The sequence below is a fragment of the Zootoca vivipara genome, chromosome 16, assembly GCF_963506605.1.
Source record: "Zootoca vivipara chromosome 16, rZooViv1.1, whole genome shotgun sequence".
NCBI lineage: Eukaryota > Metazoa > Chordata > Lepidosauria > Squamata > Lacertidae > Zootoca > Zootoca vivipara.
Window position 1 is genome coordinate 40,076,629 of NC_083291.1, and position 19,078 is coordinate 40,095,706.

Consider the following 19,078-nt stretch of genomic DNA (forward strand, 5'->3'; position numbering starts at 1 on the left):
TGAACTGCCAAATACCAGTAACACTGGCAGTTGTTAAAGCCTGTCAGTAGTGGAATCGTGTTTTGGTTTTTTAAGAGAGTGCATTGATAGGAACAAAAGGCTTTTTTGCTTGCTGCTTTTTAAATTGCATCCAATGAAGCATCTCAAAGTGATTTCTCAATGCAATACAAAACTATTGCATACATAAAAGACTTTTAAAAATCAAATAAATTCAGATACTGACTTGGATAAAAATCTCCATTTTAGAAGGTTCAGTTGAATGAGGAAAGTCTTCAGTAGGTGCCAAAAATGAAACAGACAGTGTCTATCCTATCTGATAAGCAAAAGGAAGTACAGTAGTTCCAAAGGCCTGGTTCCAACATCATGCAGAATGGAACTCCCGATAGGATAATATCTGCAGATTCTCTTCTGCAGAATGCAGTGATCAGCTGGATGTATAAGGGATAAACAATCTTTTGGGTAACCTGGTCCCAAACTGTATGGACATTTGGTATACCAGCACCAATTCCTTGAACTTAGCTCAGTAGCTAATGCAGCCAGTGCAATTCTTTCAATAGTGGCATAATTTTATGGTGATATTCTGCCCAACTCTGCAGTTGAGCCATCACATTTTGCACTAGTGGCACCTTCCAGGTCAAACTCAAGGACAGCTCCACAGAGAGCATATTGCAGTAGTCCAATCTGGAAAGTACCGTAGTGCATGGAGAACAGACAGTGGCCAAGCTATCCCATTCCAGAAGCGCTGGTAGCTGTCTTGCCAAGGTTGGTAAAAGGGAGTCAGTCACAGAGGTCACCTGGGTCTCTAGCACCAGAGATGGATCCAGGAACAGCGCCCTCCCCCAACCTCCTGCCCAGATCATAAACCTGCTTGTTCAGGGGGAGTTTGAAACCATATAAAGTCAGCATATCAGGTTGAATTACTTTAGCCTGGGCTCTGTCATGTTCCTTTTTAAGACGCAATACATATTCCATGTGGGGAGCATTCAAATATGCAGCCGCCTCCTTTTGCACTCTGAAGTGATTCAGTGCAGGAAGGATGGTGTCATGCCTTTGTTTCTTTTTTAGAATGTTTGAGTTCATTCTTGTCGGAGAACAATGGTTTGGCTACAAGGCAGCAACTTGAGCAACGGAATAGTTTCTGAAAAAAATACGAGATGACTGGTAGTTTAGAAATTTTAACTTTTGTATTAAAAAACAAAACCAATCCTCTCTACCACCCCTCCTTACCCTTATAGGAATTTAGCAGACTTCTCCCCGGCCTTTCTCAGCCGCAGCTTCCCAGGGTCGCCCAGTTGATTGAGCCGGGCCATTGAAGGCTGCGAGCTCCGGATCCCACTCCCCCGGGGACCAGCGCTTCTCACGGACTCGGCGCGGCTCCATCCCTGGCGGAAGCATGCAGCTCCTCGAAGGGCGGAAGGCGCGCGCGGCCCCGCCCTTCGGGCCGCCATGTTGCTTCCGGAGGCCCCTCCCCAGCGAAGGGGGCGGGGCCTCCGGGGAGAAACATGGCGGCGGCGCTGAGGAGCGTGAAGGTGAGGCGGCGGCGGAGGAGGATGAGGAGGACGGGCAGCTCGAGAGCGGGGAAGGGCTCGCGCCGAACCCCGAGAGCGAGGCCGGGGAGCAGCGGCGGCGGCGGCGGGGCTAGAGAGGCCGGCGCTTCTTAGGGCAGGGAAGGGAACCCCGATATACTGGGGAAGCAGCTGCCGCGAGGAAGGCGCGTGTCTGGGGAGGAGGCCCACGCAGCCCTCCCCCCGTGAAGCACAGGGACTCTGTCGGGGGAAGGAATGATGGGGCAGTCGTTACTGGCACTTTTTTTCAAATCCAGGGAAGCCTGGGCAGCACCAGGGTATGACTGAGCCTGGAAGGCATTTAAAACTTTAGAACCTCTTGGCACTCCTGCTTTACTTGAACGATAATTTTCTCTTTTTTTCTCATTACTTCCAGGGAATGGTTGGCCTGGTGACCGGTGGGGCTTCAGGCCTAGGCCGAGCCACGGCAGAGCGGCTGGTGCAACAGGGAGGCAGTGCTGTGCTTGTGGATCTGCCCAAGTCCGATGGGGAGAGTGTGGCCAAATCGCTGGGAGAGAGATGCATCTTTGCTCCAGCTGATGTAGGGATTTTTCAAAGGGGGATTTGATAAAGAGGTTGTACCCATAGAGTAGCAGCTGAGCTAAGTGGTTTCCTCTCCTTTCCCAGGTAACATCAGAGTCAGATGTGAAGGCTGCCCTAGCACTGGCACGGGAAAAGTTTGGCCGTGTGGATGTGGCAGTGAACTGTGCTGGGATTGCAGTGGCTGTCAAGACCTATAATATTAAGAAGGACCTTCCTCACAACTTGGAAGACTTCCAGAGAGTTATTAATGTGAGCATTAAGAAAACCCTAGTCCATTCTTGTTATTGGTTTGTCATCAAATGTTCTACCTCCAACCTAACAATTCTTGCCTCACAAAAAACAGCAGAAAATTTAAGATACCTTACTGAGCAAGTGGGACCTGTAACAAATTGTTGTCATGTGGAGTGTTCCTGTTCAGGGTGCCTGTCAGCCAGCCATACTCTGCTCCTTTTCAAGTTACTCCTTTTCATCCTCCTTTTTCCATTTCCATTTCAACTCCCCACCCACCTACTACTCCCTCAACTTTTTCTCATAAGGTTTGGTTTAGTTAATAATCTTGGTCACCCTTCTTTGCATCCAATATTCTTAAACTGTGGTGCCCAGAACTGGACACAGGACTCTTAGGTGTCCAGAACAGAGTGGTACTATTACTGCCCTTGATCTGGACACTATACTTCTGTTGATGCAGCCTATAATAGCATTAGCATTTTTGCTGCTGTGTTCCCTTCTTACGGGGGACGCAGGTGGCGCTGTGGGTTAAACCACTGAGCCCTAGGGCTTGCCGATCAGAAGGTTGATGGTTCGATTCCCTGCGATGGGGTGAGCTCCTGTTGCCCGGTCCCAGCTCCTGCGAACCTAGCAATTCGAAAGCACGTCAAAGTGCAAGTAGATAAATAGGTACCGCTCTGGCGGGAAGGTAAACAGCGTTTCCGTGTGCTGCTCTGGTTCTCCAGAAGCGGCTTTGTCATGCTGGCCACATGACCTGGAAGCTGTACACTGGCTCCCTTGGCCAATAACGCGAGATGAGCACCGCAACCCCAGAGTCGGTCATGACTGGACCTAATGGTCGGGGGTCCTTTACCTCTGTAGCCACACTGGTTTCTTTAGGTGCCTCCCACTTTTCTTTCTTGTTGGAATTGTCAGCATTTGTGCCTATAATATTTTACCTTTAAGAAACTTCCATCCATTCAGACTCCCTGCTATTTGAGTATTTCTGACCATGGGATCTCATGGTTTTTTTTGAAATCAGCCTTCTTAAAGTCCAAAGTGCACGTGTCTGACTGCACTTAGCTTTCCCTTGCCTTTGTATCATGAAACCAAGCAAATGATTGCTTCCTCCCAAGTTTCCGAGTACTTCCATTTCATCAGTCAGTCACTCCCTGTTGGTGAGGACCAGGTCCAAGATAGATGATCCTCTTGTCGCTTCTTCCACCTTCTGGGAAATGAAATTGTTAGTGAGGTAGTGGAGGAATTTGTTGGACCTTACATTCTTGGCAGAGCTCGATATCCAACAGATATTTGATAATTGAAATCTATGATTATTATCTCTCTCTTTTTAGAATATTTGGTAATCTGCTCTAGGAAGGAATCATGCAAGTCTTCAGTCTGGCTTGGAGGTCTATAGCACACCCACAATAAGGTCACTGCTGTTTCCCTTTTCTATAGTTTTTACTCATATATTCTGCCTTCCATACTCCAGGTTATGGATCTCTTCACAAGTGTACACATCTTTTACATATAACACTATTAATCCCTTCCTGTTTAGTCTGTTCCTTTTGAACAAGTTGTACCCCTCAATTTCCACATTCTAGTCATTAGTCCAACCCCACCAGGTTTCAGTAATGTCTACTATATTGTATTTGCCACCCTGTATTAAAAACTCAAATTCATCTTGCTTGTTTCCCATACTCTGTACTTCAGTATAGAGACAACTGAAACAAGTCATTCCTTCCAGCTACTTCCTCCTTGTAATTTCCTGCCCTTTAGCAGGTTTCTGTTACAGGACCTCAGTTTCCTGTGCATGAATGAAGCTATTATCGCCAGTACCGGGGGTTCTCCTGTCAACTGTCTTCCTGCCCCATAGGATTTGGATTAAAGCTTTCCTGATCAGGTTCATGAGACTCTTAGCAAACACATTCTTGCCAACCACTATGAGGTGCCACCCATTTCTTGCCTGAAGTCCTTTCTCAAGGAAGCAGAGACCATGGTCCAAGAAGCCAAACCTTTCCTGACAACACCACAAATAGAAGCCACTGTTTTCCTTCCAGTATTTCCCTCTTTTCCTGGGCCATGACATTCAACAGGGAGTGATGTAAAAACCATCTGTGCCCCAAGGCCCTTCAGATTCCTGCCCAGATTATCATAGTCGCTTGGTGTATGTCAAAGGCTGTGTTGGGCAGTATTGTTTGTATCCCCATCAGAAGGAAGGATTGAGTTTAATATTCATATTCGACTTAATGATTTTGAGTGATAAGAGGGTGTTTGCTAGGCCCAAAGTTCTAATGTGATGAAGTAAATATGATGTTTTGCACTATTGATTTGAAAGGGGTAGGAAAGGGCCAAGCTTGGGGGTGCATAACTTCCACCTGCCTGTGTTCCTCAGGTGAATATTGCTGGAACATTCAACGTAATCCGTCTGACTGCAGGTGAGATGGGACGGAATGAGCCCGACTCAGATGGGCAGAGAGGGGTAATCATCAACACTGCCAGTGTGGCTGCCTTTGAGGGGCAGGTAAGTTTCAAGCCTCCACTGCCAGCTGTATGAGACAAAGAAGATCCCCATGTTACAACATGAAACAGTCTGATAAACAAAAGGCAACACGTGGGCTAATAATGTATTGGCAATATTTATTAAACACTATCAATTGTTTCTTAATTCATAAACAAAAGCCATATAATACATGCAAGAAGTCACAGGAAGAACTGTTCTGTTTGCTGTTTGTTGTTGCTGTGTTTACAGCAGCACCTGGCTCCAGTTCATGCTCAACCAAACTTTGATATAGATATGAACTGTGGAAAGGCTTTCGGCCTCAACTTCAGTGTTTCTTTGTGGTTACACACCATTCTAAGCATTCCTGTAGATGGAATATTTATTTGACTTCTATTAGTTCATGACTTCTTGCACCTATTATATGGCTTTTGTTTATGAATTAAGAAACAATTTATAGTGTTTCATAAATATTGCCAATACATTATTAGCCCATATGTTGCCTTTTGTTAATCACATCCATTGTCAGCTGGCCTGGTTGGCAACACCCAGCTGACACTACCTTAAAGCAGTATACACACAGGTGTCCTATGCTTAGTGCCATTCTTACAAAAGAGCAGGACCATAAAGGTCTTTGTTGGATTGCAACTCCCACCAGCCCCAGCCAGTATGGTCAGTGGTCAGGATTATTTCTGGAAGACCTGAAGTTCCCCATTGCTTCTGCACAGCGTCAGTAGAATACTCAAGGGTTAATAATTGCTCTACTTTGTCCCAGAAACATGGATACTGTAAGTTACTGAGCAGAGGAAAACATCCTGTATCTCAAGCTCAATAATACAGATCATCGTCATATAAAAATAATAATTTCATGCCACCCAAGCTCCAGGTTTGGCAGATGTTGTATTGACAGGATTAGCACCAGGTACTCCCACTATTTGTGCCCCAGCTTCTACTGCACTGTACAAGGGATGCACCTGACAGACCACAATGCTTTGCTGGCATTTCTGGGAGCACTGTTGCCCTACTTGGGTTGTGTGTACATATGTGCCCGTTCTGAATGGCAGGGGAGTAAAATGGAATATTCATTTCATAAGGTTAAAAAAAAGCACAGGTTTGCTCTTGGTTCACAAGATTACAAGAGACTTTGTATTGAGAGGCAGGGTTTGGGCTGAATTAATTCAAAGATGACCAGCCTCTAGCTTTGAGGCAGCCAGTGATTCAGAAAACTTCTACCCAGCAGTAGAGAGAGTGAGAGACTTACAGGTTTGCCTAGGATACTCGGGCAGGCCTGTGTTCTGCCCTGTTCTCCTATACCACACTGGTCTGCAGACTAAAGGTGTACCAAGCCTGAGGCAAGGGGCTGTATATGTTCTTCAGCAAGGAATAAAGATTGTCTTGTACTTACAATTTGGAAAAAAGAATGTGACTTCAGAATTGGGAACTGCGAGAGTATTTAGAACTCAAGAAGGGGGAATGAGGAAGTCCGAAATGTTTAGATTTGAAGTTATATAGTAGAACTTTTATCTTTCTTTTTCTTTTCTTTTCTTTTTCTTTTTTTCTACTTCATTGTTATTGATATGTGAAGAATTTTGGGGAATAAGATATGTTGAAATTGCCTTATATTTTTTTCTTTGTACTTTTCTATTGTTTTTTTTCTTTATATAAAATCCAATAAAAATTATTTTTTAAAAAGATTGTCTTGTACTAAAGGCATTGGCTATTATGTTATCTTTTATAAAGCTGTGGGGAACCTCTGTCCTGCTCCTAGATGTTGCTGAACCATAACCCTCATCATCCCTGGCCATTGGCTGTGCATTCTGGGTGGGGCAGATAGGAGCTGTAATTCAGTAACATCTGGAGAGCCAAAGTTTCCCCACAGTTGCTTAAATGAGTTTGGATGGAGGGCTGGGAGGAATTCTTCCCCTCCCCCCCAAACCTGTTTAAGGACTTCCCATGACTTGCTTTCTGCCCCCTCACCTTGCCCCAATTAAGAGTGACTTCAGATTACTGCCCTGCTCAGACTTCCTATACCTCTGATAGGCTTGTTGCAGTGCTACTCAATCTCCACACCCTCCACATAGGCATTTCAGAGAACACTTGTGACTTTAATAAGGGTTTAGAGCGCCATTGTTTTTTTTCCTCCCCAGGTTGGCCAGGCTGCCTATTCCGCTTCCAAAGGAGGCATTGTGGGAATGACACTGCCCATCGCTCGGGATCTTGCACCTTTAGGGATCCGAGTGGTTACCATTGCACCAGGTAGCACTCCTGTCTTGAATCTGGGCTTTGGGAGAGGAAGGTGCTCTTGGGAGGTGCTCAAGGCTGTAATTGCAGGATTGTATACTCCACAGAACTTGGTACAAAATTCATTAGTGGGGGTAGTGCTATCTGCATGCATTTATGCACATTTGCCTTTTCCATATCCTATCCAGAATGTCTTGCATATTTAGTCATAGGCATAGGGCTGTATGTGGCACTGAACTTCTGGAATCCTTATTGAACCACCTTCACTTTCCGATTTCAGCAGGTGCTGACCATGCACTTTAGAACCTATCTTTGCAGCTGTAAGTCCTAGAAACTTATTTTAAAACAAAAACTAAGCTTCTTAGGAAGCTAAATTCTGCACCCAGTCCCAGCAATGCATTATGTGCTCCAATAATTGTGGCACACTCACACAGTGCTCTGATTAACAGGCATTGTAAAAGAGTAAAGAACAGAGACTGGCAACTCTGAGTGTGCTTTTGTTTTTTCCAGGTCTCTTTGCAACACCTCTTCTGGCATCACTTCCTGAGAAAGTGAGGACATTCCTGGCACGGCAGGTGCCCTTCCCAAGTCGTCTTGGTGCTCCGGAGGAGTATGCCCACCTGGTGCAATGCATAATAGAGAACCCCATGCTCAATGGTGAGGTGATCCGGCTTGATGGGGCGATCCGAATGCAGCCCTGAACTGTAAGCTTGGCCCTGGAAGAGCAAGAGGGTTTGCTTCCCCATCACTAGTCAGGGATTGTTTCTCTGGCCACTGGACCATAATCATGGTACTTTCAAATCTGCTGATGATTACAGCTGCCTCTGCTATGCCTCCTCAACTGGAATCTAAGTTAGCAAAAGCAAATGATTAACACCTGGACTATAATAAATGAATTAATTGTATGCTCCTCTGTTTGCTGTATGAGCCTTCTCATCCCTTGCCAGTGGGACAGTCTAGAAAACCCTATGCTCTAGTCTTCTAACCCACTAATAAGTCCCTGTTCCAAATTTGCAATGCAATCCAGGAGCCCTGCCTCTGTTTTACTTCCAAAGACACCTGTGATTTTGTTTAGCATTGATCTTCTTTGTTTATTTTACTCAGTCTATGATGAGGATAACATGCATGTGCTACACATAAAAAATGTATCAGAGAGTGAAGGAAAGCAAAGTCTTATTTAAACAAATTGTGCAAATAAAGTAGGCAACTTATTTCTAAAGCTTTCAAATTATTTAGAGCTCTTGGGGGTGGAATAGCAGTAGTAGTGTGGAGTAGCAAAGCAAGTCAGGGAGTATGAAGGAAAGAGTGGTAGTTGGAGGGGAGTATGTTAGTGTGGGCCAGTGAAGTCCTATACCAGGCATCCCCAAACTGTGACCCTCCAGATGTTTTGGCCTACAACTCCCATGATCCCTAGCTAACAGGACCAGTGGTCAGGGAAGATGGGAATTGTAGTCCAAAATATCTGGAGGGCCGAAGTTTGGGGATGCCTGTCCTATACCCTGGCTATGACCACTGCCAGTTTATCCTGCCTGTTCTCTGGTTTTTGAATTATACAACTCAGATACATTTTTGTAGCCAGGAAAAGCTGTGTTATCAGATTGTGTTGCTGCACATGAAAGCTGAGAATCACAGCTTATGGGGGCAGTGTGGCTTTCTGGACTCCAGCCTTAGTCTTGCTACTGCATAACTGCAAGCACCAGCAAATAGGATCAGGCCCTGCTGGATGATGATGATGATGTTTATGTTTGTATACCACCCTTCATCCAAAGATAACAAGGCTGTTCAGAACACAATGTATTTTATATACACTTGTTCACTTCTTAGATATTTTATATTAAAAAATAAAATAATGTTTAGTCCCTGATGAGAGGAAGAAGCTGACCGTGCAGTTTGCCCCAATGGCTTTGTTTTATTTCTTGGCTGTTGTGGATAAGCAAACCATTCTGAGCTAAACCACCTACAAATCCCAGAAATACTAGCACCTGATCCTGAGGAAAAGCTATATAGAGATGTTCCCTTGCATTCTGTTGTTGAGGCACTCTGTTCTGTGATGTGTGTGCAAAACAAACCACCTTAGCCCCTTACTCTAATTTTCTTCTCCGGGGACCCGTTCACGCATTAGGGAAGCCACTTCAATGCACTTAACAATCATAATAGCTTGCCATGTGGTTGGGCAACATTTTACACTGGTATAGACATCCACGTGGAGCAATTGTAGAGTGGTCTTCATGCAATAACATGGAAACTGGTCTAAATGGAAACTATGGTCTAGCAAACATCAGTTGCTTTGTCCTTGTAATTCTACATTACAGCCAGCAGATGACTCCCTTTGTAAATACTGCACAAAAAATACTTTACTGAACGCAAATCCTTCATTCCAGCCAGCTTTGGAACTGGGTTTGTCATGCTTCAGGTCAGCGGCTGCTAGTGTTAAACTGCAAGTGGTACTGGGCTGTGGGTACATTGGAGTAGACCTCTTTTTCCATATACTGTAAACTGTAGAACAAAGAACAGAAGTGTGGTCAGTGGAGAAGGCAAGCAAATGTTTGTCACTTCATTAGTGCCAAGTAAGAGTTAGCTTGGCCTGTGTTTTCAGTAGCAGGACTTAACCTAGGGAGAAAAGATGAAAATGCCTCTGAATATGTGCCTACTGCATCTCCCTCACCCCTGGATCACCACAAAGAGTAGCAAGGATTAGTGGGAAGAAAGGCACTGAGCGCAGGTGGCGGTGCTTCTAGACAAACTTCAGCCTGTCCTTCAGGGTACCTGCAATTCTCTATCTGAGGAGGCTGCCTCATTTCCATCTCCCAGGGGCAGGAAGGAACCTTTCATCCTTGGCCTACTCACTTTGACTTCTGTGCATCCGCTAGATCCTGGTTATAGGCATCCAGGCTCTTTCTCAGCTGCTGGCGAAAATTCTGCTCCTGCTGCTCCATCTCCATGGCGGCACGGCCAGCCAACTCACGCTGCCGGTCCCATTCAGCCTCCAACTGCTGCTCTTCTTCCCTCAGCCTCTAATAGAGTGGGAGAGAAAAGGCTCAGACATAGTGCAATGTGGCTGATTGAAGTGAAAACTATTTCACCCCTGGGTAAAATATCTACCGGTACTCTTGCTACAAACTCACAAGCCACTGTTCTCTCAACTGTTACCTGACCCCCTCAAATGTTAATATGGAGTTGGTACTGTCCTCCCTTACAGGGCTGTTGTAAGGTGTTCTTGAGTTAATGTAAAAGCACTTTGAAGATTTGAACTGTGATTTATATTTTATATATATTGAGAGGGAAACAGAGAACCTTTGTAACATTCCAGCTGCCTACATCCACCACCTCTTACTGGCATAGGAAAGTACCATTAGAAGCTCAGGAGGATGGAAAGTTTAAGACTGATCTTTTATCTGGGAAAGAAACACCATCCAAAATTTTGTAACACCCCCACCCCACCCCGCAGCATAACAGAGGAATTCAACATAGCACCAAGTGTGGGGTGTGTGTGTGCACAGAACAAAGTCTGCTTGCGCAACAGGACTTCCCATCTCTTTCCCCTGTGTGCCCCCTAAACCTGTTCTGGGGGTTCCTCCAACTCTCCAAAGCAGATTTAGGGGGTGATGGAGTCCCATTGCATGTGCGGACCTCATTCCATGCATGCAATAACTTAGCTGAATCCCACAATAGGGAGGATGCTCTTAAAATGTAGAGATAAGGGTTGTGCTTAGGCCAATGTACCTGCTGCCCTCTTCTCTCCTACATAATGGACCATTCTTGAGCTTACAAGGGGAAGCAGTCCATTTACTTAGCACCACTGTGCTCTGAACAGGTAGTGGATTGCAACCTAGTGTACACACACCTTGCATATTATGCAGAGACCTACCTACTCATGTATTGCCCATGTCAGCACATTCCCACCATTTCTGAACATCCTCTTAGTTGCGTTAGTTATGAAGGAACTTGTGTAACTCACAAGCTTTCTTGCTGCAGCATCAGCTGTGCCGCCACTTACCTGCTTCTCCTTACACTGCTGCTCCTGTGCTTTCCGCACAGCCTCCACTTCTGCAGAGGTCATCCCCTTCCAGCGGTCCGTGATCACACGGTGTGGGCCCACAAGGCTTTTGGCGATGTCAGGGTTTTCTGTCAGGAGGTCACCCGTCAGGTGGTTGTGGATTTCTGCATAGTTATTGTCCTGCTCACGCTGTTGGGCCAGCCGCTGCTGCTCAGCAACCTCTGCAGCCTGGTTTGGGAAAGGAGTAGATGGGATGCTGTTGTGACAGCATCTACAGCCTTGTGCACACGTCTTTCTAGCCCAGCCTTTCCCAACTTGGTACTCTCCACATGTGTGCACTACAACTTCCACTAGCCCTGGTCAGCATGCCCAGTGATCAGGGATAATGGAAGTTGGGAGTCCAAAACATCTGGAGGGAATGAGGTTGAAGAACGATGCAGATGAATAGCTAATTAATATAGGAAGGTGGTACCTGGGCTCGGTTAAAGTCAGCTATTGCCATGGCTTTGGCCTTGCGACACTCGTCCTCCAAACGTGCCAGTTCCAGGGCTCGTAGGTCCAGCTCTATCCTCTTTTTGTCTTCCATGAGGTCTACAAGGAAAGCAGGTGTTCTGGCATGCAGTCAAGCTACGCACACACACACACACACACACAGACACAGAGAATCCTCCCATAGGGCAAAGTGAGGCAGATTTGGAATGGCATAAGAGTAGCAGAATGGGAGACAGACACATCTGTGTTGCTTTGCAGCTCCCAACTGTTTCAGTAGGGCTTGTGATGCTGATAGTAAGTTATGACTTCCTTCTCCAGTTCCAACAGTGGGGTTCACTCTGACATGGAAGACTGGTCAAGGAGAAACATGGTCACTGCTTGCATCAGCACCTGTTGTTGACTAGACAAGCCTGTGCTCTAACTTAACAGTGTAAAGGTAAAGGGTAAAGGGACCCCTGACTGTTAGGTCCAGTCGCAGACGACTCTGGGGTTGCAGCGCCCATCTCACTTTATTGGCCGAGGGAGCCCGCGTACAGCTTCCAGGTCATGTGGCCAGCATGAATAAGCCGCTTCTGGCGAACCAGAGCAGCACACGGAAATGCCGTTTACCTTCCCACCGGAGCGGTACCTATTTATCTACTTGCACTTTGACGTGCTTTCAAACTGCTAGGTTGGCAGGAGCAGGGACCGAGCAATAAAAGCTCACCCCATTGTGGGGATTCGAACCGGCGACCTTCCGATCGGCAATCCCTAGGCTCCGTGGTTTAACCCACAGTGCCACCTGCATCCCTCAGTGTACCACTGAGCTAACAGCAGAACATGAGAAGGCCATGTCAAAGCAGGTGATCAGCCCTATAGCAGGACAGGCAACTCCCAATTTACGAAGGGGTTGCGTGCATCAGCCTGCCCTGCCTCCTTGTGGTGCCAAAAATGGCACAGGCATCCGTGGTTGTGCCTGTGCCAATTGTGCGCAAATGGGGAGTTGCCTGTATTCGGGAACTATAGTAGTTTGTCTGTGCTCACTTTTGAACAGTACTAGCACACACCTGGCCAAGAAACGTACACCAAAGAGTTAGTTGGCTACTATGCCTCTATCTAGAGCAGGGGTTCTTATCCATGGGGTCCATGGATTGGCATCGGGGGGGGGGGGTGTCTGTGAGTCAGGCACAATAAAGATAAAGAAAATGTATCCAGTGCAATGAAATAAATTGTTCACAAAATTGTGTGTGTGTGTGTTGATTTCTACCTACACCCTACAACATAGTAAATAAAGATGTTGTAAATAGGCAAACAAGTTTCCCAGGCCTGGATGCAGCTGAAAAGTGTTCATCCAAGCCTGGGAAAACCCCTCGCCTCCAGCAGGACCACTGGGTCCAAGGGAGGCATTGTCTCCATCACGCAACAGCCCCCAACCTGGCGGTAAGTGTCATTACATACCCACCACCCCCTTATTTTTATTCAATGTCCCCCCAATTGCACCTGAGACTACTATCACCCCTCTGAATTGTTCCAGCACCCCCGGGGGCGGTATCACCCACTTTGGGAAACATTGCTCTTAAAGATTCACCTCCAACCTATCAGGCCAGTTGGGTAAATCTTTTTAAAAAAAATATATTTATTGATACTTATTCAAAAATATACAAAAATATACTGGTATACCCATTACAAAGTATATTTCTATAATATACAGAGATAAAACAGCTACTTAGTCTAAAAGAACAAAGTCAGAAGAAAGAAAAGACAAGGAAAGGAAAAACTTAATGAGAAAATGAGAGTAAAGGAAAAGAAACCTAAAGAAAGATGAAGAAGAAAATAAAAGGAGCTACATATAATATTCATTCCTTAAGAGCCAAACCAGTATTCCAGCTGGGTAAATCTTGTTGGTGCCAAACATATAAATAGGAGAATTCCTGGATGCCAAGACCCAGTTTGGGGGCAAGTACTCTTTGGTGAGAGAACCCCAGCAGAGATTTAAAGTCACAAAATATATAGTAAAGTAAAGCATGGAAATGCTTGTAGAAAATGCAGGAGAATTCCTTCATCTCCAACTTCTTCTGAGTAATACAAACGGTCTTAAGAAGAGGATAGCTATTCAGTAGAGCTCAAGGAAAACAAATAAAGCTGCTACATTTTCACCCAGAACTGAGGCCGAGTACGTTGCAGGGAAACTGGGTGTGCAGAATGATTTACCCCACCTGAGGCACTTGAGTGTCGTGGGCAGGGGCAATGCTGGGACTAGCTAGATGCTATTCTCCACATTCCTTTGTCAACCACAAAACACCAGCTTAGCACTCCTGTGTCCCCAAGCATTGCACACATCCTGAACATACCAGCATATTTACGGTCAGCAAGGTCCTTCTCCCGTTCACTTCTCTGCTCCTCCAGGACGCGTTTGTTCTGCTCCTTTAGAAGTTTTTGCCGAGCGTGCGCAATCTGGTCCTCACCAGCAAAGCGCTGCATGCTAGAAGGGCCACAGCGAGGGTCATCGTCACTCACACGGGCTGGGAGGGCTTTGCGTGCCGCCTCCGGGTCATAGAGGTCCCACTCACGGCGCATGGAGGGCTGCTGCTCCCGCTTGTGAAAATCCAAGATAGCCTGGTGAAGCTGTTTTTTCCGTTGGCGCTCCTCTTCTTCCAGCATTTGTGCAATCTTGTCGCACTGCACCCGATCTGCATCTGCATAAGAAGAGCACAGGATGCTGTCAGTCATTGCTCTGTGTGCCTCATGAAAAAGAACTGATTGACAAACCTGGAGATGTAAAGGGAACAAGACAAGGATGTCCATTATCACCATTATTGTTTACCATATTGGCCCAAATGTTAGATGCACTTGCACAGGGGCGTCTTACCCATAGAGGCTAGTGGCGCAGGGCGCCGGGGCGCCAAATTCTGGAGGGTGCCAGGGAAGAGGCGGGGGCTGGACACGGCGCCTCCCAGCATCAGCTTGCTGCCCTCGCCCACCTCCCCATGCCACGCTGAAGCAGCATGGCGCCCAGAACCTCTGCCTGCTGTGGCCGCCACGGCACAAAGCGGCCAGCTGAGCTGGGAGGCACCATGTCCAGCCTCCACCTCTTCTCTGCTAGAGGAGCTGCCCTCCCCTCCAGCTGCTGCCTGCCTCCTCCAGCCCCGCCAGCAGTGCTGACCTCGACAACTCTGGGAAACCTGGGGGGGGGGAAGGGCCGGAGGGAGCTTTGCACCACGGCACTGGATACGCTTAAGACGGCCCTGCACCTGCAAATGAGACACACCTTTAAAATTCAAGGCTTATTTGTGGGTGCAGCCTGCCTCCTGGCACTACCTCCCCAAGCCTACCTCCCCAAGCTGGCGCCAGGGGGAGGCTTGGGAGCGGCAGGTGAGCTGTGTGCCATTTCCCCGCACTCCTGGGCTACTTCCTGAGGGGGCACCACTCTGCTTTGTCGCTGCCTCCCCCTCCCCCTCCTTACCGCAACTTGCACACCGCTGCCCGATCCTGCTCTCTGGGGGAGGGGGGAGCTGAGGTCCTCTGATGGTCTTCTGCTGGTTTCCTCACTCCAAGAAGTAAAGTTTCAGGGAACCAGGCAGAGGGCCTTCTCGGCAGTGGCACCCTCTCTGTGGAATGTCCTCTCATCAGATGTTAAGGAAATGAACAACTATCTGACTTTTAGAGCACATCTGAAGGCAACCCTGTATCAGGAAGTCTTGAATATTTGAGGTTTTACTATGTTTTTATATATACTGTAAGCCACCCAGAGTGGCAGGGGTATACATAATAAAATTATGATGATAATCATAATTTAAAATAATAATATAATAACATTATAATAACATGATGATAATCATCATCATTATCATATTAACCGGACATTAGAGTGGAGAAAAAGGTGAAATATTTTGGTATTTGGTTAACAAATAAAAACACATCACTTTTTCAGAATAACTGTGTTAAAGTATGAAACAAGGTAAAACAAGACTTAGCAAGATAAAAATCTCACTGTTAGGAAGAGTTTCAGCTATTAATACAAATGTATTACTGAATATGCTGTTTATATTTCAAACTATACTGATTACTGGTAATGTGAGGTGCTTCAAACAATGGCAAAAAGGGATATCAAAATTTATCTGGCAGGGGGGAAAAACAAGGATTAAATTTAAAATATTAACAGATCTTAAAGAAAGACATAGATTCAAGCTGCCAGATTTAAAATTAAACTATGAAGCTGCCTGTTTGATATGGTCAAAAGAGTGGATATATTTTTTTTAATGCAAACCCCACTGAGGTTGATGCATTTCATTCTGCCAGACCTCCTGCACTTTATTTCATTTGAATTTAACTGTTGTGGTGACTGACTTGCTCAGGCCCCAGACCAATGCCCTGAGACAAGTGAGATAAATAACCTCACAGAGAAATGGAGCAGAAACACTTACCGAAAGCTTCATCACGTCGTTTCTCTGCAATTTCTCTGAGTTTTCGTTCTTCCACCTGGGTCTTCAAACCTTCTACATCCACCTTAAAAGTGACACTACAAGTTAGTTGCTGCATCGGATGTGGCTGTTTCAGAAGCAAACAGAATGCAGGATCTTGCATGCTGCCCTCCCAAATAAAGACAACAAAGAACATGCAGGAACCTGAAAGATGCAATGGCATAAGCTCTCCTATTTCATGTCAGCTAGTTTAGAATACAGTATAACTTTGAAGCTGCTGACCCGCTTTGCTGAATTCTGGTTCATTACTGGGCTCAAGTCAAAATGCTGTTTTTACATTTAAAACCCCAGATGGCTTAGGATAAAGAAGCTTAAAAGGACCATCCCCTACCACATTAGTCTGCCTGTTCTCACAGCTCATCTGGTAGGACCTGCTACATGTCCTACCACCAACTGATGCAATAGAATAGGGTCTGGTTATGCCTAATTTCCTGTTGCTTTTGGTTATTTTTTTCTGCTGTCTTGGTTTTTGGTGTGCAGTTATGCATCAATATTTTTACTTGCTTTATTTTTTTGCTGTAAGCTGCCTTAAGTGCCTCTGTCCCCTTTGCTATCAATTATTATCCTATCTTTCTAACAGATCTGATGCTTTTAAGGCTTCAGGTTTAAGCTTTTGGCCTGCATATATAGAATATACGACCACTGAGCATCTAGAGCATGAAATACAGGTGCTCCTGAGGAGTGATCAGGAGTAATCTATTATGTGAAATAGTGAGATGAACACTCATGTCATCTGTGATACCTGTAATAATGGAATTACAGAAAATGAACAGTCCTTGCTTTCACTCATAATACTTCAACCCCTGAAGCTGGATTTTTTGCTGAGAGTTTATTCTTGTATTTATGAATCACTTCCTATGAATCAATTATTTATTGCATTCATATCCCACCTTTTTCTCTAAGGAGCTCAAGGTGGTTCATGGTTCTCCCCCATCTCAACTAATCCCCACAACAAACCTGTGAGTTAAGTTAGGCTAAGACGCAGTGAGTAGCCAAGGTCCCTAAGTGAGCTTCATGGCCAAGTGGGGATTTGAACCAGTTCCTAGTCTGACACTAACCACTACACCACACTGGCTCTCTCAAAGTGATTAATGTATAGTCCAGCTGCCCTTAAAGTTTTTAGCCAACATGATGCCCTTAAGATTTTTGGACTACAGCTCCCATCATCTCCAGCCAGCATAGCAATTAGTCAGGGATGAAGGGAGTTGAAGTTCAAAACATCTAGAAGGCAGCATGTTAACTGCCCATAGCCTAGCTAGCCCATATCCCCAATAAATAACCTCTTGCTGTGTCTCACTGAACAAGCTGACAAGCTGAAAGAAAATTTGGAAAGGAGTGTTCAGGTTAAGGTGTCTCTGCACAGGGATTACTTCCTACAGGTATGTCAGTTCTGAGGGATAGTTAAGGAGCCCAGAACTTCAAAATCAAGGCAGTCCTCCTCCAAACAAATGACTCCATAGCACTTCATGTCTCACCCCCATTGTGCGGTAGCGAGCATTAAAGATGCGGCTCTGTCTTTGCTTCTCCCGGTTCCTGCGGGCTTCAATGGCAGCTGCTTCTTTTAGATCTGGCTGGATGTCCACTTTATACATATTTGCACCTGTAACTGAGGGTTGTGTTTTCTTGTCAGAGGAAGAGAGATTAAAGTTTTTAAAGCCGACCCAGCTCCAGCCCATTGCTAACTAATCTTATCTGAGTGGTGGGAATAGATAGGCCTGTCTCTCTATTTATTCTGGAACAATTTGCAGTTAGGTCTTGGGTCGGTCACGACTGGACTTAATGGTCAGGGGTCCCTTTACCTTTACCTTTAAGCATGGAATAAGCTTTTCTCCAACATCAGATCTGCGTAGTTCAGAGTTCGGAAACCTTTTCAGCCAGGAGGGCCAGATGCTTATCTGTCCCCACCCCATGGACCAAACTTGACAGGTGGGTTGCTCTGTCCACCTGTCAAAGTACTTGGGAAGTGTTTCCCAAGCACATGGCAGCCAGCTAGTTGCATTGAAACTTCAGTGTGAAGCACTTTGCAAGGCCTCTGCTCAGCGCTCCTCAAGGATTGAGCATATGAATGGCAACGCTGATTGTGGCAGGGATTGCCTGCATGATCAAGTTCCCCATGGAAGACCACATCTCTACTTCCCACATTTTGTGGTTTGGAAGAAACAGCCTTATAAGCCAGAGGTTTCCTAACCCTGATCTGGTGATTGCTGTCTTCTCCAGTGTTCTGCCTAGTTTATTTCAATCCCCCAACAAAGCAAAATGTTTAAAACAATTCACTTTCCCCTTCCTCCCTGGTGGGAAAAGGAGGCGCTATTTGGGGTCCACTTTAGGTACCAAAATGTTTTGGGCTGACCCTGGCTGGTGCTGGTGCTGTGTTATTATACATAGTTATTTGTATGGTTTCAATAGATTTTATATACAGTTTTAATTTTATCAATGTTCTATTGTTTTTTAACTATTGTTTCCCCACATGTTTTAAGCAGTTCTTGTTTTTATCAATAAACTGCCCTGAGTCCCTGCTGCCAGAGGAAGCAGTAGTGTGCAGACCCTCCAAGTGTCCCTATTTTCATAGCTGCCAAGTTAATCCCTTTTTTAAAGGGATTTTCCATTATGCTGAATAGGCTTCCTCGCGAGAAAAGGGAAAACTTGGCAGCTATGTATTTTCCAGGGACCTCCCCGATTTAGAGAAGCCACCCTGGTTTCTGATTTGATCCCAGAATGTTCCGCTTTTCCTTGGGATGTCCCTATCTTAATCAGAGAAGTGCTGGAGGGTATGTGGCGTGTGAATATTATACTGTATTATAGACCTCCCAACCGCTGTCCCGCGCTCACCTTCTCCCTCCGAATGTTTGCGTCCTCCTGGTTGCTATGCCAACAAGCCAGCCTGTTTTGAAACCAGTAAGTGTCGATTTATGCAAATATAAAAGTAGAGGAACCAATCAGCCAAAAGAAAAGGGCAGGCAGGGCGGGAGCGCCTTTGGAAGAACGCCCCTCCCAACGTCTTAGAAGGGAAGAGGGTGGAGCTACGTATGCAAAACCTAACGGGCAATAGCGCCCTATCAGCTGTCGGCTTTTC

The 19,078-nt window shown here is 45.8% G+C and overlaps 2 protein-coding genes across 6 annotated transcripts; one reads left to right on the forward strand and one right to left on the reverse strand.

Annotated features, from left to right (window-relative positions):
• Window positions 1–1,461: 1,461 nt before the first annotated feature.
• On the forward strand, window positions 1,462–7,961 carry HSD17B10 (hydroxysteroid 17-beta dehydrogenase 10). Its single transcript, XM_035140812.2, has 6 exons — window positions 1,462–1,529; window positions 1,942–2,106; window positions 2,193–2,357; window positions 4,711–4,839; window positions 6,963–7,071; window positions 7,567–7,961. Exons 1-6 carry the CDS (start codon window positions 1,503–1,505, stop codon window positions 7,755–7,757), a joined length of 786 nt encoding a protein of 261 aa, XP_034996703.1. The 5' UTR covers window positions 1,462–1,502; the 3' UTR covers window positions 7,758–7,961.
• A 942-nt stretch (window positions 7,962–8,903) lies between these two features.
• Window positions 8,904–18,947, reverse strand: RIBC1 (RIB43A domain with coiled-coils 1). 5 transcript variants are annotated; one of them, XM_035140810.2, is made up of 8 exons: window positions 18,835–18,947; window positions 17,481–17,611; window positions 15,949–16,030; window positions 13,876–14,220; window positions 11,526–11,644; window positions 11,054–11,281; window positions 9,904–10,070; window positions 8,904–9,552 (listed from the first exon to the last, which is right to left on the reverse strand). In XM_035140810.2, exons 2-8 carry the CDS (start codon window positions 17,595–17,597, stop codon window positions 9,471–9,473), a joined length of 1,140 nt encoding a protein of 379 aa, XP_034996701.1. In that variant the 5' UTR covers window positions 17,598–17,611; window positions 18,835–18,947; the 3' UTR covers window positions 8,904–9,470. The 5 variants fall into 5 exon arrangements, with proteins under 5 accessions (XP_034996701.1, XP_034996702.1, XP_060125140.1 ...); XM_035140811.2 differs by having other exon boundaries at window positions 17,481–17,627; window positions 18,835–18,931; XM_060269157.1 differs by having other exon boundaries at window positions 17,481–17,605; window positions 18,835–18,859.
• Between the last annotated feature and the right edge of the window lie 131 nt (window positions 18,948–19,078).